This window comes from Paramormyrops kingsleyae, chromosome 20, assembly GCF_048594095.1.
Source record: "Paramormyrops kingsleyae isolate MSU_618 chromosome 20, PKINGS_0.4, whole genome shotgun sequence".
Taxonomy (NCBI): domain Eukaryota; kingdom Metazoa; phylum Chordata; class Actinopteri; order Osteoglossiformes; family Mormyridae; genus Paramormyrops; species Paramormyrops kingsleyae.
This window is the reverse complement of record NC_132816.1, coordinates 13,165,718-13,192,509: the sequence shown is the minus strand read 5'-3', so window position 1 is coordinate 13,192,509 and position 26,792 is coordinate 13,165,718. Positions and strand designations below refer to the sequence as shown.

The window sequence follows — 26,792 nt, the reverse complement described above, 5'->3', positions numbered from 1 at the left end:
TACAGGCCAGTAAGCTCAAACTCCATATTCAATACTGGATTGTGGGGAGGAAAGCGGAGAAAGACAAATAAATATCCAGAAGGATAATTTGGAATTAACTTTCCATGTGGTGAAGAGCTGCGAACCCAACGACAAGGAGGAACAGCAAAAATGTATCTCTGACTAGAACTGGCACAAGATGAATGGGTGATTTTTGGCATTTCATATATAGAAGGCGTGATGTTTGAAGAGAGCTAAATTTCATCCATGTAGGTGGATCAGAGCTGGAAGATCAGTGCCACCCTCACTGGTAATATGCATGAGAAACCCAGTTCTATGCTCCTTACCGGGAATTAAAGCCTGAATATCAGTCCCACAGATACATCCAATTTGATTTTATAATGTAATCTTAAAAGCGTTAGGTCTTGGAAATTGAACTGCAAAACGTTTTTTTTAATGAAAACCTATATTTTGCTGCTTTATGTGGATGCCAAAAGAGCTGCAATTATGAAAATGGGATCCGCAGGTTTTAGATAGCGCCAGTTATATCTGGCGTTTCCATCTCTTGACATACAAGAAGAATACGGCCGTATGGAGACTAATGATGATATTTGTGATGATTCATTAAGGAAAACGAATTCCCAGAGATCCAGCTTAATGTCCGCTGTACTGGCTTCGTGCTTGAATGAATTTGAAAATGAAAAGCTCTTAATAGGAACCATTCGCTTAAAAATAAGTCGGTTAAGTCGCATATCAGCAAGCATATATGGGCATCATACACAGAGCGGTCATGGTCTGTCAGCCGTCATAACGAACCAAGCAGCTAATTAGGCTATTTCTAAATGAAATAATTTCTTTAACACAATATCTTTAAAACTGTAAAACAACAGCTTTTAAATTTTGCATACAAATTTTCTTAATTTGACACTTCTTGTCAGATCCATTTTTAAGCATTCTAGGTTGCATATTCTCCTTGTTATTTTTCGATTTTTTTTTTCAGTGTATTACCATATGTATTTGGCACGAAATGCCGGTGTGCAGGTGCATGCTGTAGGCTTTCCAACTTTACATTCACAATTTGTCATGACAAATAATGAAATTCAGCTTAAAAGGCTATTCCCGGATGTAACATCATGTCGTTCATGGCTTTGGTTCTTTCGTACACTTTAAGTACTGTACGTCAGGTGTTACAATTTCATAACTTGACAGTTTATTCTGTTGACGCAGCCCTGACGGCCCAACACCCACCACCCGCCTCCTCCCTCCTCCCCCCTCCCCCCCCTCTCTCTCCCTCCCTCTCTCCCTCTCTCTCGCTATCTCTCTCGCCTTCTCTTTCCATAGCAGTGAGTCTGTAAGAAGAATCTCATAATCGGGTCACATTTCACTCTAGGTCCGCCGTCCATCCGTACCCTAAAGGAAAGTCCTCCGTTAAAGTGTGAAAAAAAACAAAATCATATTTTTAATCAGCGCTGCAGACAGCTATGATCGGCATGAGAGATCTGGCGTACCTCCTTGTCCCAATACTGATATTGGTGAGGTCCTCCATGCAAGGAGAACTGAAAAGTGGGAAAGAAGCGGAAAATGCAGGGAATTTCATGGAAGATGAGCAATGGCTGTCCACCATATCGCAATACAGCCGCAAGATCAAACACTGGAATCGCTTCAGAGACGTGAGTTCCTGTATTTCTACAGCATCGCTGATGAGCCGTCTATGTCCCTATACCTACTGAGCCAGATGCATGCTCGTACTGTATTTCTATGCCGTGTTAATAATACGTCCAACGCGTTTTTTGATTTAAACGTAGAGTATTTGCGTGAGCATTGCACATGTTTTCAAGGGAATCAGATCACGCAGGCATCAGCCGAGCGATCGCCGTCCGTGAAGGATACAGCTAGATGATCGTGTGCCAGGGTACCAGCGGCAGGACAAACAGAACGAGCTCAGCGGAGGAAACACGGAGGTGCCGCGTCGCATCGCTCGCATATTAATAAATAAATGCGAAAATTGAACACTTATCATACGTGCGAAAATCGTACCTCCTCCTATAGAATAAACTTTATTCGCATGGGTAGAATTATCAAAAATGAATGTTATAAATTTAGGTTGACATTCATATGTTTGAAAACGCCTCATTCATATGTTTGATAATAACCTATAGGTCCGTAGCAAAATGTGAGCAACAAGGTTTAGGAAAGCATATACTAGCGGTTAGATTAATTATTGTGAGGTATTTGAAGTGTCTAGATGAATAACCTTTAATGAGGTCAGAGTCAATCATCTAACGCAAAAAGATACTGAAAGAAAATAACGGATTGAACTTCTTGTTGATTTTACGGTCGATGGCAAACTGATTTATATTAGTGTCTGATAAAAAAAAATAAAAAAAAACATGGTCTAGCCTATATACCTATTACACGCATATTGTCGAGAACGTTTATAACTATATGCTTTGATGCTTATAGGGTAAATCGTGTTATAGCACTTTTCTGCGTCGAGTATAATTTTTGCCATGAATATATATATTAAAGAGACTAAAATCAGAGAGTTAAAAAGACCCCATCCGAGAGCTTCTGAGCATCACCTTCCGAGTTCCTGGCCTCATGGATTTCAGGAGAATTTGGGTTAATATAAAGTAGGTTCAGCTGAATTTGTCCGCATCCGGCTAAGCCCTTGCAAATCTAAACAGATCATTGTGGATGAAATTCGGTGGGAACAACCAATAAACTAAACAATATAAAAGTACTTCTTTTAGGCTAAATTTGTTTTAAACATGTGTTTACCTATAGTTCCAGGCAATCGGACCTACTGAAGCTCTGTAACTACAGGCTACTTGCTACAGCGCATGTTCAGTAGGCTAGAACTTAAACGCCGTATTTAGCCGATGTTTTTCGGTATAAATTCTTTCCAAATTCCGCAGCAGCATTAAATGTAATTAAAATAAGCATAATATCTGGACGGTCAGTATTATAGCATAGTGTTTACAGCAGCATAAAATAGATGATGTTCTGTAAGGTATAATGAACATATTGACCTTCGTTTTACAAACACATATACCTCTACGGATGGTAACAATAAACGCAGTATTTAGAATTTGATATATTTTATTAATCTATCTAGGCCTATTTGTTAAATATCAGTATGTTATTTCTATGAAGCACAACTGCTACAATAAGCAACATTTTGGTACGGAAATATTATATTTAAATCAGAATGTCACACCACTAAAAAATAAAAATTAATCATTTTAAACAGCTGTTGCCCAAAATCCAGCCCCAGTACAAAGATGTAGGCTACCTTTTAAACATGCGAATGCATTTCATTCGTAAGAAATTTATTTAGGTGGAAAGTTTGGGAAATAACTTTTTTTGCTTGGAGGAGCAATGATGAGGACCGACACTCCCTTTGAATCGGTCCGCACCTTCCAGCATTTTCCATCTTATGAGGTTCATTTCAGTTGGTTTCGACCAACCTCTGAATGGAGTGGCAGTCCCTGCATCTCACCTTTGAAGTCCTACACGTGTAAAGTGGTACTGCAGACCTACCTATGCACAAATGAATTTAAATTATTTCAGCACAGATAGAACAGGTTGCATTGCAGCCCGAGTATGGATGTCGAATATCAGCTGACATTTTATTAGTCTGAACTGTACAAGCATCCTGACAAGACATGAATTTTCTGGTTACTTTGGAAATGGTAATTTGTGGGTTTGATTCAATTGGATTGGATTGCATTTCACATTTCATTGGATTGGACTGGAATATACTCAGCACGGTGATGTGGAAAACCCACACAATGGTCATGAGAATCTGTCTTAGTTTCTTCGAAGCATTATTTTAGAACGTAATGGGAGACCTTTTTTTAAAAAAAAAAAAAAAAAAAAATCCATTCAAATTAGAAGGTCGTTATTTACATCGATACATATTGCTGACAGCCTGGACCCTCTTGGCCTGAGATTAAGCAAATACTTCCCGGGATGTTGATTGAGGATGTACATTCAGTGGAAGTCTTTGGGGAATTAGTCAAATTGCAGCGGGATGGATTAGGTGTAAATGAGAACAGGATTATTAATGGATGTGCTTTGCAGGTCTACATGAGGGGGTTTGATATTCCGGCCAGGGCCTTCAGCACTTGCTGTATTTGCAGATCAATATCTTATTGATCGGCTCACACTGGCTTCTGCATATAAATGTGTCTTACAGCAGTGGAGCGCAGAGGAAACACACTGGCACTTGCTGGTTGAATGTCTTTCCCAGTTATTCCTCTTTTCTCCGAATCTAAACATTTAAAGAAAGCACACTCTACTCTGGCTCCCAGTGGATTCGTAGACCAGTGACATTAAAAGGTGCATTTGATTATGGTTTTTTGTTTGTTTGTACTTTAATTTGCAAAGGGAAACGTGAGTCACGGACATACTGGTTTCTTGTGTGTATGAGGATGCTTTTGGCTCATACTGGTGACAGTTCCCACTCAAGCTGGCTGCACTGGGTCATTCTGTAGCCCAGGGGGTTGAAATACCCTCTCCAGTGATGAAGATGTTGCGGGGAAGGTGGCCCAGAATTCTCCAGGGGAAGCCTGCTTTGATGCCAGGTGCCGTCTTGACAACGCTGGGCCTGTCGAGCGTCGAGACTGCTTGGGAAAACATTTTCATATTTTCCAATTTCTCCAGACATTGCTGCCCCCTCATGACCTCACAGGGATGGGTGGTTATGAAAATGAAGGAACAGGTGGATGATGGCGCTGTCATATTGTGGTTATAACTTATAACCATTCAGCACAATAGAAAGAATATTAGTTAGAACTAAATGGTACAGGTTCAAAAACTGCCTGGAATTAAAAGTGCCTTTTAATGCATGTATATGGTCTTAAAATTCAGGAAGAATATCTCACTGAAATACTTGGAACTATATAAAAATAATTTTATTAAAGTTACAATGCATGAAAAAAAGTATTTAAAAAAAATTCTATGGAATGGAAGCAGTGAATTATAGATCAAGAAAATGTGTCGGTTTTTATGGTGGAAGGTGTTAATCTCAGGGCACAGTGAAGGAGGGAAGGACAATCCATAAAGCAGCTCCAACAAAAAGGGGCTTAACCAACAATACAGATCACACGGGGAAACCAGAGAATAAAAGGACCACAATGGGTCAAAACCAAGAACAGATAATACAAGAAACAAACTAAATGAAGTACAAAGAAAACAAACACTAAACTACAATTAGACTGGCAGAACCACAATACTAAAATAGGGAGAAACAAAGGAAGACCACAGTAACTTATCAGGGAATAACCATCATTAATACAACTAATAAACAGGGAAACAGCCACAATGAACCAGCAACGAACAGGACAAGAACAGGCACTTAAATACACAGTTAACAAGGGCTAACAAGGGGCAGGTGTGGACCATAACCAAAATCAACCAATCAGAAAAGGCACGGGACAACAAGAAACAGGTGGAATAAATGACGAATAACAAGCACTAGTGATCAGGGAATAGAGGGCTAACACTAGGAGGAATCAAGGAACAAGTGAAACAGAACATACTAAACAAGGCACGGACAGAGTAATCAGTAACAAGACAAAATAACCATACAGACACCAGAGGATAAAATAAAACCAACAATATAGCATAAGAGAGAGGCAGCATCAAACAAACTCATGACCAGAGAGCTGGAAAGCACACTATTTCCTTTCCAGAATAATAAGATTACCTGTTAGGTTTAACAAAAAAATGCACAAGCAAAATAAACAATAATAATAATAGGTCAGCGTATTGCCTGATTCCTGTTGAATTTTCTGTAACAGGATGTATTGGGAATCTTTTGCATCAATTTTTCACATTCTTATGTTTTTAGATTCTGAAAGTAATTGGAGAAGATTTTTAGTGTGTGAGGCTCCCTGACAGGTTGACACATGCTCAATCTTTGAGGACGAATGCATCACTGTACCTCTGAGTCCAGTATGCAGGAAACTAACCAATAAGCGAGCATCACCCTCATTTGCATTTAGCCTCACTCGTCCTGAAACGTGTCATGGGGACGTGGTAGGCGGGTACGGAACCATTGTTGTGTCATGTATTTATTGCACTGTCATGGCCTGTTCTGCACCGGAACGTCTCGGTGAGTCAGAGGCTCTCCTCTGAGCTAGCCGTCAGTGCCAAGGAGAAAAAAAACCACAATGTAAATGACTTAGGAAAACTCATGTCCTTGATGACATAGCTTTGGATTGTGTCTTACTGCGGAGAAAGTAAACACGTCCGCATGGCTCTAATTCTTAGCTTTTTTTTGTGGGCGTCATCCTGTTTCGTAGGTGTGTGGCCGTCGGCATCTGCTAACCTTGCAGACGTGTGGTTCTGCCTTCCACCAGCATGCTGAAATATGGACGAATGCCAGTATCGTCTCTGACTGAGTACGGTTTTTTTTGGCATGTCTTTAAAGGCATTGCTTTTTTGCAAGATTTACCCATTGCGGTCTCCTGTTTTTCTCAAGAGGAAATGTAACAGGCAATCAAGCAAGCAAATGCCTTTCAAAACATCCTCTGATAAATACATGACCAGAAAAAGGTATATAAGTGGGAACAAATGCTGCAAGTCTTCAGGATTATATAAAGGGAATTGTAGGATAATTGTAATTAAATGACAAGGTTCATTGGGGACTATATCAGTTAAATAAATAAATTGTTCAAGAATTTGAGTATTGCCATAAACCGACAAACATTCACGTACTTTGCTTGTCGTTCTCTCCTCTTTAGCTACCCACAAAGCATCCTGTCTGTCGGTACTGATGCTCCGTTGCGTGTTTGAAATGCAGGTCTCATCGTCTCTTGCGGTAGAATTCCCTTTATCACTCAAAGATAGAAAGTTACCGTGTTTCCAAACTGCCAAATGCTCAAAGAAAACTGTGAAAGGAACCAAAGTGCTTAGGGATGAACGGAGTAGGAATTACGAGCAGTGAAATTCATTGATAGCTACGCTTGGCTGCCTTTGCCAGGGAGTCTGAACTTTGCGTTCACTGTTTTCCTCCATGAATGGGCATGTTAAACAATGACGTGAATGTGTTTTTATTAAAATGAGAATCCTCCACCCAGCTAACTGTGTTTCATAAACAGGAGGCATGCCATTAATCTCATTGACCCAGTGTTGTATGGGATTACAGTTTATTTATTATCTCTCATGAGATCATGTGCACATTACAGTAGGACGGAACGATTTCTGTGTTTCGTGTGGAAGTGAATTATCCATGGTCAGACTGAGTCTATGATTAATGATCAGAGCAGACACATTTTAAGCAAGTGCTGTTTCTTATAGTAAATTAATGTAGACCCGATATTAAACATCATTTATACACCACGAACAGCTGACAGCATTTTAAATTCTTCTCTGGCAGTTTAACAGTCAAGGAACATTTCCGAGGTAGTTCATGTCGTGCTGATTTGTTTTCAGCTGATAAATATTTCACGTTTAAAACGTAATGTGTATAAAGCAGACTTAAACAGTCACAGCATGGTGAATTATTTATTCGGCCTTTTAAAAAGTCATGCGTCGCGTGGAGGTTTAAATGCAACAAAACTGATGTTTACTTCAGGCACTGGGTTCTTGATATACCTGTAGTACCAAATGGTGAGACACCGTGGTAGTATTGGAGCATTAAAGCCTTCCATACTAACTCTGAGTTACAGAGTACTGCATCAGAGTTGCCAACTCTCGCACATCTGACATGACACTCACGCTTTCAGACTCTCATGCTCATGCAAGAAATCTTACAGCAAATTTATATTATTCCATTATAAACTTAAAATTAGCAACATCAAAAGCTTTGGGGTAGTATGCAAACCCTACAGAGTATTTACAAGGTAATGTAACTGTTACATTCATATAAATGTGTGTGCATGTCTCCAATTGAAAATCTCTCACCATGCAGCTGACCAAAGTTGGCAACCCTGCTACATGTTTACACTGATGAATTATTTTTTACCCTCTAATTGGTGCGGCGGTGTGCGGCTCAGCCGGTCTGGATGCTTTGCATGTGATCAGGCGGCCTATAGTTCAAATCTCTGGGTTGGCAGAGCAATTTCACCTTTGGGCCCTCTAATTGGCTTTTCCAGCGTAAGCATCTGAATATTAATGAGCGTACAGCCGTCCCTTGGTTATATTCAAGCTATGCGGTGGTAAATTTACAAACAAGGCATGAACATGTGATACAGGAACTCATGCCCAGGCTCCAGAGAGATAGGGGCTTCTAGGGCAAAATCTCACCTCATCTGAGCAAACAGATGAGAGATTACCAACCTCTCACTAACTATAGGTAACTGATAAAATAATAAAAAAAAATATATATATATATATATATATATATATATCTTGATTTTTAAAAATTAACAATGAATACATTTTGGTTCGAGATAAATCAATAAAATCAATAAAGACCAAACTGCAGGTCTGGCATTTGAAGATCCACAGAGACTAGCAGCCGCTTTATGGCACCCCACATACTTTTCTCTAAATCAGCAACCAGATGAACAGTTACTCATGATCACAGGATTGTATTCAAATGTGCTGAGATGTGCGAGACAGAGAAGTGCTCCAGTGGTGCTGGATGAACGGCCTGATGCTCTGCTCTGGCTGCAGGCTTTTGCTCTCACCTGTGTATATATATATATATTTATATATGTGTGTGCGTGTGTCAAAGGAGAGCATGATGGGATATGTAAAAAGAAGCATTCCGATGTACCTGTACTTGCGCAAATGTCAAATAAAAGTAGCATCATCATCGTCAGACATGATTCGTGCCAGGATGAAAGTTTTTGTTCTCACAGATGTTTTCTTTGATGTTTAAACCGTCGCACAAGTGCCGGGTGCTTTTCTACATGCCGACATTGGCCAGGAGACGGCCCTTAGCCGGGCCTAATGCCCGACTGAAGCAAATGCTCAGAGTAAGGCTATAAAAAAATGCCTTGAGGGAGCTGAATAAACAGGGACGCAGAAGACGGGCGAAGTGACCGTGTTTGAGGAAGGCTGTTCAAAGAGAAGAAACATGATAGAGGTGCTCATATAGGAATTTTTCCCCCTTATTAAAAACCCTTGTATGCATACATCATTTCTCTGGAGACTGATAACTTAGGGAGAATATTTATTTAATAATGAAATCAGGTTATTACAAGTGTATTACGGGCTTCTGAATGGGGCAGAGTGTGTGCTGCGGACTGGAAAGCTCAGAGAGGGCATTTGAAGAGGCCTGTTCAAAGCTATAGGTAGATGAAATAACAGCCAGACGAACACGAGATGGAAGGTTCCGTGCGACTTTAAAAGTCATCGTTTTCTCATCATTTGAGCATAGACCGCGAACGAATGGATTTTTTTGTTCAAATGCTACAAAATTGCCATAATTAATTATTTATTAGCATGCAATATTGAAGAACGCAAAATGACATATCGTACAATAACTTCCGATGGAAACCTGAGAAAATGGTATGATAAGGATTAATGTCCCCTGGAATCTGCGTCCTATTTTTAAACTGAGCAGATTCTTGGGAAATGAGCAGGCGTTAGGCTGCATGTTTGTGTCAGTTTTATACTGGCAGTTAATGGAGGCTAAAATTACTTGCCACACGTTCGATTGTCACACCCTGGCAGGAATTCTCAACAGTTTCACACCTCCTTCAGAAGTACATTTTTTCTTTCCTGAGACACGCTTTACAAAACTGCTACAAAAATGTTTAGTAAATATTAAAGGTCGAACACAAGGTTTTCATTGACTCGTACAAAAACCAAATCAAACATTAGCTGGGGGCTCTAGATGGAGAATAACATTTGGTGCATAGATATCTGCACCTGTGTTGCAAGCAGAAGACATCGTCCAATCAGAAAGCATCTAGTGCCAGAGCCTCAGCCTTTGTCAGAGGCAGTATGAGGTAATTACATAATTACATAATACCTGTCTTCCTTAAGCACGTAGTCACTATAAGGTCTAAAAATGCACGGGCCACCCTTGTACACTAGTGGCCGAAATAGTGGAAACATTTTTTAGAGATTGCAGAACTTTATTCAACTGTTGCTCCAGTTATTTAATCGTACGATGCATGATACTTGCAAGATTCTTTGATTGTTTATAAACATTACCGCCAATAATCGTGTAGTAATTTTTAAAGCGTAATGCCAAAAATGCGAGGTGTTTCCTCAGTTTTGGCCACTAGTGTAGCGTTTCGCCTGCACGCACTGTGCGTACCCTTGGCATGCAGACTTGTTATTATTTAGCTAACATTATTTATTTATTTTCTTTATTTTTTGAACCATAAAAAGTGGAGTAGGGCTGCACGATTCTGTGTAAATCACAAATCATAATTTTTTTTTTTATTCACTCAGAAATTAGATCGCGTTTTTCTTGAACGACAAACGGTGTTTCTCTCTTTATTATTATTTTGCATTATCGTCTTCATGAAGACGCAGTGAACAATGGGCTATGCAGCGATGCACGATATATCAGTTAATATACCACCTGATATTTCAGCTTAATCAATATTCAGAGTTGGCAGCACCAGACCTAAAGACACAACGACTGAAATGATAGAGATGATTGCACGTTTCACAGATAGTAGACTCGCTGGCCTCTCTCTAATGAATATTCACCATGACATCGAGATTGACAGCGGGAAACTGCTACATGAATCTGATGCGATCAGGAGGCAGAGATTCCAGATAGGCAGGCTAGAATGCGATTCATTAATAAGCGGCTTGGTGTATGAATGAAGGGGGGGGGGCATGCCACCACTACTCCGCTACATGCAGGTTTAGGTTTTAATGTTGCTGTGAGCCCACTCAAAAAGTCACTTCGCCCCCCCCCCCCCAGTGTAGTGGCCAACAAAGGTCCTCAAACTTTGGGGGGGCACAGAAATGCATTTAAATGGTGGTAAATGCAGCATTTCAGAAGCTAGAGGCAATTTACAGGCAGAGGTGCCACAAGGGGGGGGGGGTTACGATGATTCTTAATTGGATTGGACTGGAATAGGGGCCCAAAATCTCTAGCAATAGCCCTGTTCAGGTGCATGAATTCCTCATACGGTTGGGAGGAGACTCGAGTGCCTGATGTAAACCCACAAAATCATGGGAAGAACATGCAAACTACACGCCTGCTGAGCGGAATCCAATCCCCCAGCCCTGGTGGCCTGAGGCAGCGAGGCGACCCACTGCGACACCACGCTGCCTGCGTCAAGAAACATAAAGAAAACAAACTGATTGTTTAATAAGCAGAACCCATGTTTCCGTGCACCTCGCAAACACTTCCTAAAGCAATTTGGCAGCCGGTGTTAACTGGGTGTGCTTGTAGGAGCGCTTGCTGTGTGCATACAGCACCGGTGTTGATAATCGGTGGCTAATTCTGGGCAAGTCGGAACTTACAGACTTATTTCGTTTCTTTAATGGAGCGAAAAACCAAGGTGCAAACTGAACCCTGACCCATAAATGGAATAATGAACCAAACCCAAGACCTAATTAATCTAATGGAAACTATCTGAAGACATACACACCATTTAATGGTTTGTGTTTTTCTTGTCCATGCACTATACCCATTGCATTTAGCAAACCAACACAGCTGAAGCTGTACAAATGACCCGTCAAATCAGGTCGCAGTGTCAAATGTGTTTTAATTCACATTGTAATTAAAATGATTTGAATGATAGATTTAATGGAATAGTAAATGTTCGCAGTTACTCTAGGATTGTATTTGAGCCCAGGTTTGGTATTGGATGCAAATGAGTAGTCAGTGATCTCTGAGTGAGAAACGTGGGTTTCTGGTTTTGTTGTTTTTCTGCTGGTCTGGTCTGTCGATATCATTCCCACGGAATTGATATCTCAGTTATCTGCCCATCTGTTTCAGAATTGGCAGTTTATAACATAAATTCGGGAATGAGAACAGTGCAAAAGTAAAAGGCCTTTGTAATGAATCGATCTGGAACGTGACAGTTCAGAACCTGCCTGGCTGTAGCCGCAGATTCCGTTCCGGAGCTCGGATTTCGCCGTTCAGAATAAACGCGGGTTCCGCGGCAGACAGCGGCGTTCCGGCCCAGAACCTCGGCTCTGCGGCAGAAGCTCATTAGAGCCTCGTCTAGTCCTCCAGACTGCGAGAGGGAGAGACTGTGCACCTGTTACGCGGAACCCATGCCACGATGAATGAGGCAGCCACATCCTCTCGCACGATTGGCTCCTGCCCTCCCTAGCCTTCATTATGATGTGAGGGTGGTGGTGTTGGGATGGGGTGGGGAGCCGGTGCTCCGGAGGGGGAGGGGAGGGGCGGGGGTGGGGGGTTGCCTGGCTCTCCGAGCGGCTTCTCATTTCCGCCGCTCATTCGCCCAGCCCTGGGACCGCTGTTCAGCCCGGGATGAGTTCAAGGGCGACGAGAACTGTAAGCGCTTTGTTAGCTGGGCTTTTCCGGCTCTTTCTCCACATCCTGATGACTGGGCAGATGTCACGGCATGCTAATCAAGGCCGCCGCCAATCGCACAGAGCGTGTGCCCACTTTGTCCAGCGGGAGCGAAGGTCCACACAAACAAAACACTGCGGCGAATGGAAATCATTTACATCTTTTTTAATTATCTGACTTAAACATACACAAGTACTGTGTCTAGTGCTGTGCATTTAATCTGCCTTGTATTACCAACACTGGAGGGGGCGGAATATCAGATGACAATGAAGGTACGGATTATATTTTTAGTATGGCGAAGATAATGAATTTTGATGTCTTGGCTGCAGAGCTAGATTTTAGGGTTATAAAAATGCAAACGTCAGGGAAACGTGGGGGTTGTATCTCACTGTGACACCCCTGATGGGGAGCAGTGGAGGATTTTGGGATATGGCACCAGTCTCACACCATGGATAGATGCACGGTAACTTGTATAGCAGCACATGTAAGAATGGAGCGAGGGAGAGGGGTGTCTGTTGTACGACGTTCTGGAAACCATGTGAGTGAGTTATGCTGGCAGTAAAGCTCACACTGATGAGTACTGATTCGTTTATGAGACACGCACAGTCTAAGCTCTTTATTGAGATATACATTTTTAATGGCTGCTGTAAGATAAATCAGAAAGCATGCATTCTGGAAAGGACTGAGATGCAGGCGTACCAGATTTTGGCACCGGGCATTGTGCCAGCATCCCATCCGTGCTTTCCCAGCGGCACCTGCGCTTTGCCGTCCCTGGGTGACCCGTATTGTAGCCTCACTCTGCTCGGTTGCCAAAATGTGCAACTTTCCTCCAGCGTAAGTGATGTTTATAATGCTGCTTAACTAATAAAAACAAACAAACAAAAAAAAGACGGTCGGGGGAAAATGCTGACGGACAGACTGAAAATGCCTCAGCGGGGGATATATGAAGACAAACAACAGGCGAATGCCAGTATCGCTCCGACTGTGTCGTTCTGGAAGATTCCGCAGTCAGATTATCAAAGAGCACATCTGTGTTCTCAACAGCCTAATAAACGACGAGACCTAACCGCAGGAAACTGGTGAAGGTGCTCTCTTGTTTTGGGTGTGTGCTGAAGATGTAGCACCTTGTTAAAAAGGTTTAGGCCTTTTAAACGGGTGGGGGGGATAATGAGTCTGATAGGCTGACTCAGATAAAATCAGAGTGAGTGAAATACCACAGAGCTCTTTGTGTTCCTCCAGCACACGTACGCGCGGCTTTATTGAGCGCAGTCACGTCCTCCTCTCCTGTTGCTGTGGAAGCCGCTTTGTGCCCAACTAGGATTTATGTCTCAAGGAAGCAGGAGTCCCGCAGTGCTGTTCCCTCCCCCACGGGAGCCTTCGCACAGTTGACGTGTCAGTCCTCCCGTCAGGGTTGCAAAACGTGCCCTTATACGTCCAGTTTACCCCCGTGTCCCATGGATGCCCCAACACTTCCTAGCGGAGAGGAAGACGCGAAACTCCCATAATTTGCCTGCTTTCTAGTCATCGGACACGATCGCATTCATGGCACATCTGCGCCGACGGGCGACATTCCCCCGCTTCCCGAAACCTTTTCCTCCCAGTCGGTGGCTCCTACAGACTGTAATTAAGTGATTAAGCGGACAAACCCACCATTTTGTCAACCCTCCGGCTGCCAGGCGGTCGAGATTTCTGACGAGTGGATTTAAACGAGCCCCAAGTGCGGCCGCCATTGCTTTGTTTTTCCACGCGCCGCAATAAACCTTTCTGGCCGGATCCCATTGCAATGCTACGTATACACTAGTGGCCAAAATTGTGGGAATACCTCGCATTTTTGGCATTACGCTTTAAAAATTACTACACGACATTGGCGGTAATGTTAATAAGCAATCAAACAATGTTAGAAATATCATACATTGGCCAATGAAATAATTAACTGTGGTAACAGTGGAATAAAGCTCTGCAATCCTTAAAAATTGGAAGCGTTTCCATAATTTTGGCTATTAGTGTATACATAGCTATTGCATTTTTTTAAATTTTACCCAGAGTCTGCAAGCAGTTGATAATTTGAGTTCCTTTAACGGTCAAATTCTCTTCTGCGCACCTCTGTCTATGACTTTACTGGTTTTATTGGCCATTCCGAATTCCTTTGGAAAATAAGGGTGGAAAACACGAAAAGTAACAGCATTACCATCAATCCTCCTTATGCTGTTGAGTCAGTTGACGTCCAATAGGGTTTCGCGTGCTGGATAAACAGCATCAGTCAAATGGTCGAGACAGATGTTGTCCAGAATAACTACATCCCCCATCTATAAGTGAACAGGATACATGGAACCAATTTACTTGGTGATAATTATGAATTTATTTGCTAGCCCAGATGCTTTCAGCAGATGCTGGTAGGTGATTGGCGCCAGTTTTGGGTCATACATCTGGATGCTTAGTGAGGTACTATTTCAAGTCTTTCTCCCTCAGGGTGGAGTTAGAACCTGTATCTATCAGCTTTATCGTGTTTTTAGGGGGTCTATTCCGTAACTTTCCTGACGTCCCATTTCACGCCCCGTTTCCGTGGCGCCGCGCAAACAGCAGGATGGGCGGTGAGTCACGCGCGCGGACGTGACAGAGGGGAGAAAACAAACCAACACGCATATGCGGCCCTGGCAGCGTCCGCGCGGCGAATCCGAAAGGCGGCAATTATGGCGGGATGGTGGTCAGCGTAGCCGAAGCCGGCTGTAGCCGCGCGACGCGATCAATCGCCACTATTCTCAGGATTAAATGCATGCCGTTTGAATCAATGAGCCACTAAAATAACGAAGTCACGTATCAGTGCGTATATCCCGACACACGCTCTCACAAGGATTTCCTTATTTTTAGCTACTCGATGACACAGAAATGTATGAACAGGGGCCATAGGCAGCGCTAACAGTGAGGCAGATGGTTTGTGTGCTGTAGCAGCCCAACGCGTTGGAGGCACAAAATGCACAACACTCTCCTCTTAAGTGACAAGGCTGCCATCGGCCCGCACGCATTGAGCATGCATGTCGGCCTGCGCGACAAACACGTTACGCTATTAAGTAAGCATTTATTTAACCATTCATTTGTTTGCTTGGCTTTTAGGTTGTTTTTTTAAAGTGTGATTTTAATGACTTTTATTTTAATGTATCCTTGTGCTTTTGTAAAGCACTTTGAATTGCCTTGTGTCAGAATTGTGCTATATAAACTTGTGTTGCCTTTCTAACCTTTCTGATCTGATGCAGAGTGACTCTTATTGACTATTATGAGTGATTACAATAAACAGGAAGATATCATTGAATTGGATATTTTTTACAAGAAGTCCATTGTTTCAATAAGGGATGTCTTATAAGTTCTTTTAAAGACATATTATTTTACTGTTTACTTTTAACTTGTGCATATCTCATCTTAAATCATCCATATCTTGTATTGATTAATCATTACCTTAAACTGACTGTTTTCAATAAGTGACGCCTGAATTTATACTTCGGTAGTGATAAAAGCAGAAATTCAGTTTCATTATGAGGCCCATGAACAAAGTGAATGTAAATATTATTTTAGGTCTTAAAGGAATGAAGACATTTTCAAGCTTTTCAGGATGAACAAAAGGCTTATTTCCTTTGAAAGTGCAAAATATTGAATATGAATTTTTCTTTAGCTACAGCTCGCTCTTATTACTAAATCCTTTGTTAGTGTGTGTTTATGCAGGTGTATCGGCCTGACGTGCATGAGCACAGCAAACTTCAGGATGATTTTAAGCACAATTTCCCTGGCTGGTACCTCACCTCACTTTGAACCGTCACACCAAATAATTACTTAATCCACGACTCCCTTTCTGGCATCCGCTCTCATTCTCAATGCATTATTTATTGTCGCATCAACTTGAAAGTTGTCTGGGCTCCAAGCTTTGGCGGTACCCCACTGAGATTAAGGATACACGCATCCTCTATCCTGTTTGCATGACCCTCACCAGGCCTGGCAGAGATCTCCACAATGACATGGTATTCAGAAGCAAATATGGCTGCTGTGCTGATTGAATTACACCTACAGTATAAAAGTCTCATTACATGTACATTCATTTATTTAGTAGATGTTTTCATCCAGAGTGATGTGGATTTGACAGAGCAGGGTCAACCAGTCCCTGGAGCAACTGGGAAGATCCTTGCTCCAAAGACCCAATGGTGAAATCACTCTGCTGAATCTGGGATTTGAACCAATGACCTTCTTCCATGGCAACATAATCCACTCAGCCATATCCCCCCACCCCCACTCCTACCCTCCTTACTAGGCCTGTCTTCGGGGCCTTAAGTAAAAATTGATTAACCTACTTGTCATTTATTATCTTCCCATTCTGACAAGCCGATCTGATGGTGGGCCCCCTGGTGGCCACTGGGCACTAAGCAGCTGCTTGGCCCCCTTATACCTAGGGCCCATCTGCTCCTTATTAGCGATTAAAAGTTAGAAACTCACATGTATCCAGGGGCATCAGAGGATCATGGATACCCTGGCAGAATCAGGGGGGCCAACAGTTGATTGGCACCTTACACAAAATGATATGTAAAATTGGGCTGGGGGGGCCAAGGTAACGGTTGTCAGGGGCCCCATATTTTCTTGGTATGGCCCTGCATGTATTATCGTGTTTGTTTTAGGACCAGAAACCTTTACCAATACATGTGGAGAATGAGGGAGCAAAGAGTTAAAATTATATTATTGTTGCGGCTAACATATTCCATGCATCAGCAGTAGCGACTGTTATCTATTTACACGGAAAATATAGCCAGGAAAATCGCTTGTAATGACACAATGACCTTCCCTTCCCTGCAGCTCTGACATAAGCGAACCTCAGTCTCGCGCCGCATTTGCAAACCACCCGCCCCGTTCGCTATACCACCGATGACAGTGACTGTCAGGCACGAGCCTGGGGACGACGAGGGATTCGTCGTGCAATCGGCAAACGTGTTGCCATTGGAAACACATCCGATAATACAGCTTAAATGCCTGATAAAAAAAGTCCTGTTGTGTACATGCCACACTCCTGTAATCAAAAGCCAGCCACATCCTCAAGATCTGGCAATCCTGCTGCAGGACTGAGACCAAGAATCTATGTGGGATGAATGAACCGAGTTTAAGAGCGCTGAATCCAACCTAGTTCCATATACAGCAGCATCGCCGAAAGCCTGAAGGAGCTTACGCTTCTCCCAAGGTTGCCGTGCGATGGTTGTCATTGAATTCATCACGGCACACTTCTTGTGCTCAACTCAGTGTTCACAGATCTTCTGACCACACAGTTGATAAAATGGTGTGTTCCGTTCGACCTCGGAAGTCGTAGTTTCTGAATTCCTAGCCGAAAATCTCAACATTAACGCCCCCCTGAAGTCAGAGTTCCGACTCGGAAAGTCAGAGGAACCTATACAACCCCAACTTCAGAATTCAAGATGGCTGCACACTTCATCGGCAGAAGTGAAAGCTGTAGCTACATAGTTTATTAGCACTTATGTCTTATTTGTATCTCATTAAATTGGCCCCACACACAGCACTATCGAACCGCTATCAGTGGGCATGTTGCTGCTGTGTTTGTTTCAACTGTTATCAACTGTTATTGCTAAGAGTAGCTAACAGTGAACCTGGCTAGAACTGATATTGCTAAACAGCTTTCTGACTTGTACCGGAACCCGGTTATCTTGGATGTGACGTCATTCCCAGCTCCGACTTCGAACCTCCAATGGAATGTAGCATAAGCTCCGGTGCAGAGACATACCCAATAATCTGGACTAGAACAGGTGAGATTCTCTGCTGGGAAGATTCAGATGTCTCACGCACCTCAAAAGCAAATGAGCAAATGAGACGCTGCCTCTCGTGAGTGTGAAGGCCTTTCAGAAGCACAACCAACCAACAAACACCATTCCGTACATTTTGGTGAGCTGCCAGTCTGTGCACCTCTGTTATACTTATTATAGACTGACTCCGTGGATCACCACATTTTGATCACGTGCATAGCACTTTACTTACTGTACATTTATACTTTGGCCTATTTGCAGCAGTCATACTGAAGTTGCCTATCAATAGCCTTAAATATAATCTCAAAGCATTATTTCATTTTGCTAAGTTCCTTTTAGAAGACATGGTAACAGACCATTTCGATTTTCGCAAGCTACTTGAATCAGATTAACAGTGCAAGGAGGTTCAATGAAACATGTGAAATGATTTTTGTCCAATCCCTAAGTGCATGTGAGATGAATTCAATAGGGCATTTACTCGTCCCGCGTTATTCCTACTGCTGCTAACTGCCCGGCCTGGAACATAACGCTCACCTCTAAATTAACCTTTTTGCTGGGCTGTTAGAACCAGAAAAAAACAGGAGTTCCGGAAAAACAAAGACTACAAGCCAAAATAGGCAAAATGTAACAAGAATGTGCATTGATTCTCTCAGTTTATCCTCTCATCTATATGCCACTTAAATCTCCCTACCTTGTGCCAGTATAACTGGTTTTATGTCGTGTTTTTTTTTTTTATTACGGATGGGCCGATCTTGAGTACCAAGCTGTTCTTGAAATAATCATTTCATACTTGTCCATTTTGGGCTAGCTATTCTGGTTATCACCAGGCTGCTAGGTGTTTCCCATTGGTCCTATTCCCAGCACAGAGTGCATTCATCTTGGCTTCAGCCAATCCTAAGTCAACCGTGAAATAAACAGTCTGTTTTATTGGTCAACCCGCATTTTGGCATGGCCATTTCTGTAAAGCTACGAAGGTTGTAAAGATCAGTGCAGGCCAATAAAACCGTCTCAACTTGGCAGCAATAGGAAAAACATTCTCAATTTCACAGCAATGCCTAGCTTGAACTGTCTCAAAACCAAAATTTGGGTCACAAAATGGCACCTTCTGTTATAATATGTAACAAGACCAAACCTTATTTGCTATGCTCCTATGTTATACAGATTAATAAATGTTATGCTATATAATGATCTGATAATGATCACAAATTAAATGAGAAACCTGCCTTAAAATATTCTCTATACTTTTGTAGTTTATTCACTGTTTTTTTTCCTCTACTGCCAATGTATTTGTCAAAGGCCAGTTAGAACATTGTTGGAAATAATTTGAAGAAACAGGGAAATCTGAATGAAAGGCAATTGTGAGTGATCTCCATTCAGACATTAATATTTATTCTTGATATTGAGGGTCAGTCAAGCAACTCATAATACACCTTCGGGTCTGGCTTTAGTAACACATCTGCATAAGTGTCTGGCTCAAGGTCACAATGGCTTTCAAAATGTTTCCCTTGTACTGTCAGGACAAGAAAGAGGATGACCTATAGCAGGCAGCGGATGTCTTCAAATTAAAATTTGAATCATATCCTGCTAGTCTGCCCTGATTTAGCAATTTGCCGGATGAGCAGTTTGTGACACCCTGTGTTTGTACAATGCCTGTTTGGTTCCTCTCGAAAGGAATGGTGCGTAAATATCAGGAGATTCAAATATTAAAAGTTCGACGATATTAAACTGTGCAAGCTTCGGACCGGATGAATCCATAAACCCAAGATCTATAGTGCATGGATTGTACTGTATCGAACGCAGTCTGCAGGGCAGACACGAGATAACGCTGTGGTCTTATCTGCGCGCGAGCACAAAAACAGATGCTCTTCCTAATTGGAAGGGGCTGGTTCTTCATTACGCACCGTGCTGTGCACAGCGAGGTCAGCTCCCTGGTTTCCCCCTGGTTTCCATCGGATGTCACTAGTGTGTGGCGACACACTAAATAAAAAAGGTGTGGGGAGGCCGATAGCTAGCAGCGGAAACGGTATTTTGGAGCAGCTGGTATCAGTTTTAAATCCGTTACTGAAAACAAAACTTCAGAATCACAACTGATCCATGTAGCTCAATTCTATGTTACGAGAGAGCGCCCCCTAGTGTGCGGGAGGGGTGGTCATACAGTCATCAACTAAATGTGGCTGTTGCAACATAACACACAAACCAATCTGAGGTGATATATCGTAGATGCAGGGTGTAATGATGGGCAAATTCGTCGCATTGAAGTTGCACACGGTTTACCGGTATAATCTTTTCGACCTTCACCGACGCCAGAACCCTCACAGACAGCTTCTCTGTGGTGTGAAAGGCATCCTTTTCAGATGCCCTGGCTTGAACGTGCCGTCGTCCCGGCGACCGCAGCTTCCTGATGGAAGGGCTCCCACCCTAACCCAGAGCGTGACACGCTCCTTGTTGCTCTTGAAGGGGCCTCGTGAGCGAAATTCGGGAACATTAATGCGTGAAAGACATCAGAAGCTCTACCAAGACAGAGTGATGCGCACTCTGGGAACAGCGCAGCATGTGGCTCTACTCTCTCCCAGAGAAGAAAGGCAGGCGCTCACGTGGACGCCTTTTGTGGGGCCATCCCCCCCCCCCCCCCCCCCCAGCTCTTAAGCATGTGCCTGCGCACGAAGAACCGCTTTGCTTCCTCATGGAAGATGACAGAGAATAAAGGGAGCAAAACAAAAAGCAGGAAGAACACAAATAGCTAAGAAGTGATGAGAAACAGTGCGGGACATAAGCTGAGGCAGGTGAAAAGGGAAATTCGGCAGTTTCGGGAAGCTGCGGGGGGGGGGGGGGGTGCTTTTTTCCAAGGTGCCAGGGCAGCGAATGGCCCCACACCCGATAATTCTCACTTCATCAAGACACTCCGCAGACCACAGGGTAAAACAACACGCATGTCGCATTTGGAAAATGACGGTTCACAAAACAAGTGCTGCACTGTAGGGGACTTCAGTGTCACATGGGTTGGCTGTGCCCGACTTCCTGGGCGGTGGGCCGCTGACGGCTGTAAACTCGCCCATGGGCGGCTTTCTGCAACCGCAGCTGCTGGCATTCTGTCTTTCCGCACTTCTGTTCCGTGCTGCGCCAAATTGCCAGTCACTTAATATCATAGCATTTTTGGTTAAGTTTAAATATCATGCTCTTAATTAGAAATGCATAAATGAAATATTTTTATATTTGTGATATTTAATAATTTTTGTTAACAGTGGTACCTAATAGACAATTAATGCTGCAACTTGACTGCTTTTGTTCTGGTTTTGGATAAGACTGCAGTTTATGTTAAGTACAATGAAATGGCATATTGTGGAAAAAAATTGTACTAATGTTCTAAAATAACAGGAAATTCCTGTTTTGTGTATACTGTTTTTAAATTTGCATTTTAATGGCATTAATTACGGCTCTGGATGTTTTGATGCATCGTCTGTCCTACATTATATAGGAAAAGGGGTAGAATGTCATGTACACAGTAGAGAAATGCAAACGAAAGAAATTCCAAACCCAGGCGGCACTGATAGCAGCAAATGGACAAACCCTTAGTGCACATACAACGCCAGGTGCCAGCTCATCTGCTAGTGAGAGCTTTACCTGATCGAGAGGCTGGTCTCAGTGCTGGGGCTGCGGACTACGAGACACGAAGGTGAGAGGGCTGACTTGGGCTCGAGCCGAGCTGGAGCAACTAAGGACAAAATTAGAGATCAAAGCAAATTACGGCAAGCGGCGAACCGAGCCCAGAAGTCAGATAACGAGCCAGAGAACAAGCCAGACATCAAACTCAAACCAAACCAAAATTCTGAGCTAAATGGAACCTGCCAGTATGCCAAAACTAAGAGGACTGTAAACAGAAAAGAAGTGTGGATCAGTGTGATCTTAAATAAACGGATGGAATGATAGGTGTGGGCGATTAATGGCCATGGAGGAAACTTACGAACTGGATTCTACATCAGATGTGACATAGATTAGTGGCTAAATGACTGAAAGGTCACTGTTAAGCGTACTGACATGTTGTGTGGCCACTTGACAAAACAAATGTATCAAGCCGCTAAAATCGCACGCTAATACTAATTAGCGATGAGGTATTAAGCGATGGTGTACTAACATTTCAGCACGGTAAACAAATACCAAATTAGGATAATTGTGCCGGCATTGTATGCACAGTGCAGCCTGCTATTACAGGCATTGACCAACCCACCATTTTGTTTTCCCTTGAAATCTGCGATATTTCATGAGAAGGAATCGATTTTTTTTTTTTTGGTGGATCCCACGGTGGAACGTTTATAAGCTGCCACCATACTGCAGCAGTCAGCAGGTGAATGGAGTGAACGGTAGGCATCGTCCATTAGCGGCTGCTGAAGACAACAAAGGAAAACAGGAGAAGGGGACTCACAAGCCTGGGCGCGCAGCATCTCCATGCCGTAATAATACACCAGGGGTGTGTGTCTGCGGAAAGCGCACCGCGTGAGCCAATGTGCCCCGATTCATTAGCTCCTTGGCAACTGCCGAAAGGTATCATGGGAAATACTCCCTCTGGGCTCCCATCGACTGAGATCACAGCGGCTATGAGTGCAAGCTGTTTCCCCCGGCACCCCTCCTGTGCCGGCCGAGCTGACTTTGCGGATCGGGGATGGATTGGAAAAGGATCACAAGATCTCGCTGGCGCTCTAGATGCTTTGGATATGGAGTGCCAGTACTGCTTAATTTTGAAAGCAGAGGCAAATGGTCAGAGGCTGGGCTATTCGAGTTGTCAGAGTGGGGGGTGGCAGCAGTCAAAGTTAAAAAGTTAAAATTTTATTAATCGAGGTTAGTTGAGGCTCGACGGAGTTTTAATGCAAAATTGTTCTGTGGGCAGAAGAAAAAAATGATTGGTTCAGGGAGATGACCAATCAAATTGCAGAGCAGGTGGGTCCAAGCAACTAGAGGAGGCAGGACCAAGACATTTCATTGGCTGGTCAAACTGTAATCTAGTTGCTTGGACCCACCTCCTCTACAATCTGATTAGTTATCTCTCTGAACCAATCATCTTTTCCTTCAACCCTCAGAAAATTTTTGTGTAAGTAAAACTCCCATGAGCTTAGTTGAGGCCCCATTTTAGAGGATGCCCCTGCACTTCAGCCCAGGGAAACCCATTCATCCATGTGTTAAAGTGGCCCAGGTTGAAGGTGATACGTACCAGCTTCAGTCTGGAAAGAATCATCAAATGCAAGAAACGCCAAGTGCTGGTACACAAGAAGGTGGATATTTATGGAGCATGGAGCCCAATTTTTATCAGTGTTCTGTATCCCAAATTATCTGTGTATGATCCATTATTGCCCCAGCACATAAGACAAATAATTTATTGATTTTTTTGGGTGTCCCGTGAATTTGCTAAGTTTCATAAGCTTTCAGAGCGGAAGAAATTGCATTGCACTAGAATCGCTTCCGATGCCTGTCGATGGAAAGTGGATTACATCTGAATTGCATTGTGCTTATAAATATTTCATTTCGGCTTTACACTTGACTTGTTTTCGGCAGATTTCCGTAATTGATTTTTCATTCTTTTTTCATTTTTATTTTGCCTGTTTCTGATGTGGAGTGTGGAGTGTGGAGTAGGAGCTCGATAGTGGCACTCCTCGCCCCCCCAAGGGGGAAGCCGGCTGACAGTCCACTTGTGAGCCGTGACGCTCCCTGTTTCCTTATGTGGCTGGATTTTATGTGGCTCTCCTTAGGCTATGCTTTGGCGATGATGAGCTCTGCAGCCTGGCCTGTAAAGATGGGGCCTTGCAGATGGAAAGTTCTAGAACTGTAAATGTATGGGACGAACTGGCAAGGTAAAGTGTGTGTGTGTGTGATTGTTTGCTAAGTGTGTGATTGTGGGTGATCGAAAAGGGGCACTCAGGGCCTCATAAGGGGGCCACTATCAATCATCCAGGTGCGAAGGGCAGGTGTTCAGCCCCTGCCCCCCAAGTCATGATGCGTGATACCAGAAGTCAGGTGGAACATAACTATTCCCCTCAGCTGTAACTATTACTGTACCTTGCATGACTTTGAGCACCTTCCCACGTTTGTTGCACGTAAAAAAAACCGTATTGTCAACATTGTTTTTACATTTTTGCAGTTTTATTAGAATTTGTCCCCTTTTGGCAGAGAATACAGTGCCTGTATGTATAAATAAACCTCTAAAGTGAATATCATGTCGCGGCTATGCAAAAGAAACGTAGCTACCGAAGTGTCGTTTGCTAACGTTAACAACACATGACATTCATTTGGCGATGGCGGCTAAACTAGCTCGCTTCACTAATAGTGGGAATCCCTGCCTCTGAAATGGAGCGACGGAACCATATTGAGGTTGTCGGGACTGTGGCGACGCTTGACAAAGGTGTGTTGAGCAGCTATGCATATCACACTTGTCACTTTATTGGGACAGTCAGTGCGATGTCGGATGTGCTTTATGCCGGTGCTCTATCTAGGAGGAGAGCCACCCATGTCACAATACAACAGAGTGAATCGGCAGGGTGCAGTATGACTCAGCAAGTTAGGTCACTGTACTTGTGATCTGAAGGTTATTGGTTTGAGTCCCATCCTAGGCTGAATAGTCACTTGTCCATTGGGCCCTTGTATGAGGCCTGTCTTCTCCAGCGGTGCTGGATAAATGTACTTGTGCTCCTTGCTTCACTCTCAGCTGTACCTATGTTTGCGTCTCAAAGGAGAGCTAGATAGGATATGCAAAAACTGAAGACTTGCAATGTATTTGTACAAATGACAAATAAGGGATCATTTCAGTTTGATGTTGTGCTGGCCAAGGTTGGCTCACTGGGCCAGATGTCTCAGTTTTACGAAAAAGACTCCTTGCGTCCGGTGACATCAGCGTGAGTGAACTCACGTGAGTAAATGTCAGGCGGGGCCGTGATATTTAGTCCGCTAGCGGTGTGGGGTAGCGATAGGACCTAGGGCGGCTGGCTCGGGCTGGCTGTCAGGCTGACACCGAGGTGGCCCTGGGGACAGAGCTGCGTCGGGGACCTGCACACTGTCAGGCTCCATTACACCCCCGCCGCTGGCTTTACATCAGCCATGCTGCAGTCCTGTTGACAAATGGTGACCAAAGTATCCTACTCGTTACGAATCACAACGCTTAGGATCTGGCTTTCTGTCCCATGCTTACTATCCATTCTGACTATCCATCCTCTGCCCTGTTCTTGCTTCTCCTCAGCTCCTGCTGAATGCCTGAGGGCACAGCCAGACCAGCAGACTGTAATATTGAACCGTGAATTCCCGTAACTCGGTTGCGGTATCTGGCCTTCATTAAGGAATTTTTTGTGTGAACCCACACAAATAGGAATCCTGATTGATATGTTGCTGTTTATTCCCCCTCAGCATTAAGCCAAGGACCGGTTTTCGTCCAGGGATGTGCAAAAGTTTTTTTTGATTTATATATTTTTATTGTAGGATTTATCGATTTAAGATGTCTGTTTTTTTTTTTTACTTGAATATTAATACAAGTTGTATATTAAATTATACAGAAGAGAGCAGTATCGATATTCATCAAAGATTCAGGAGGCAGAGACTGTAAAATTTTCACAGTTACGGCTCAGTGAAGCAACTCTCGTTAGGACCAAGCAAGGTTGTTCTCTTTTCACGAGTTGTAAACGTGACCAGTGTACAGGAGCCATGTTCAGTGATCTGGGCAGCGCTAGGGTTCAGGTATAAGGTCCTGGAGCAGACATGCTTACGTGGATTTTAATTCAGTTACGATTTACTGCCCATTTTCAGAGCCGACTCGCGCGCAGAATGCACGAGCGCAACGTACATGAAAGTGGGATACCTTTCTTTTAATTGCATGATCAGGGGAGGGTAGAAACAAAGCGAGTGCTGAGGACAAAGAAGAGATAATGAGCAGATTTAGAGGAAGATGAAGGAAGGGACATCCACCCATCTGGTTTGGCGAGTTCAGTTTCACTGAACTCGTCATGAATCTCACGTTGAAGCACACTTGGGCAATCCAGCTGATGTGTCACTATACGAGTAACCTTGAAATTAATTGCAGAAGGTTTAAAGCCCCCTTCTGCGTCGGTTACTGAGGCTTAGCACAGTGAGCGGTTCACACGTACACACTCAATGAGTCAGGGACGTCGCTGTGAAACTCCACGTCTGCCGTGCGACGGGCTGCTTCGAGACAATTTGTGTCCTGCTGGGTTTTTTTCAGGATTGTCATTTGAAGACTGTGGTATCCAGTGACAGCGATTGACTTTAGGGGTCTTGAAATTGAGGCCATTGTCTAGATGACTGTGTCCCCCCCATGTTACGGATGTTATTGTGGGGTAGAGGGTGATGGGGGGTGATTGGGGGGTTGGGGATCTCTAACAGGAGCACAATCTACTTGTGATTATGACACACACCGGCTGAAACAATCGCCAGCTGACCATCTTTTCCTAATAGCCCCCATTATCTGCTGCGAATCTCTGATTCCGTTGCCCAATAAGAACGGTGCATGGAGAGTTGACCATTTAACTTCTGTTAGTTTTATCAATTTAACAGCTCTATCGGTTCTGAAAACAAAGGGCTACCTTAGGCTATGGTCGGCATGGAAACAGGGGCCATGTGTTTCT

General features: G+C 43.4%; 1 protein-coding gene across 1 annotated transcript in view; it reads left to right on the top strand.

The window, feature by feature from the left end:
• The first annotated feature begins 1,279 nt into the window (after positions 1–1,279).
• spock2 (SPARC (osteonectin), cwcv and kazal like domains proteoglycan 2) overlaps positions 1,280–26,792 on the top strand; it is a 45,986-nt gene continuing 20,473 nt past the window's right edge. Inside the window, exon 1 of the mRNA XM_072703379.1 lies at positions 1,280–1,649. Within this exon, the coding sequence (XP_072559480.1) occupies positions 1,461–1,649 (189 nt within the window). The 5' untranslated portion in view covers positions 1,280–1,460. The remainder of the gene's footprint in view (positions 1,650–26,792) is intronic.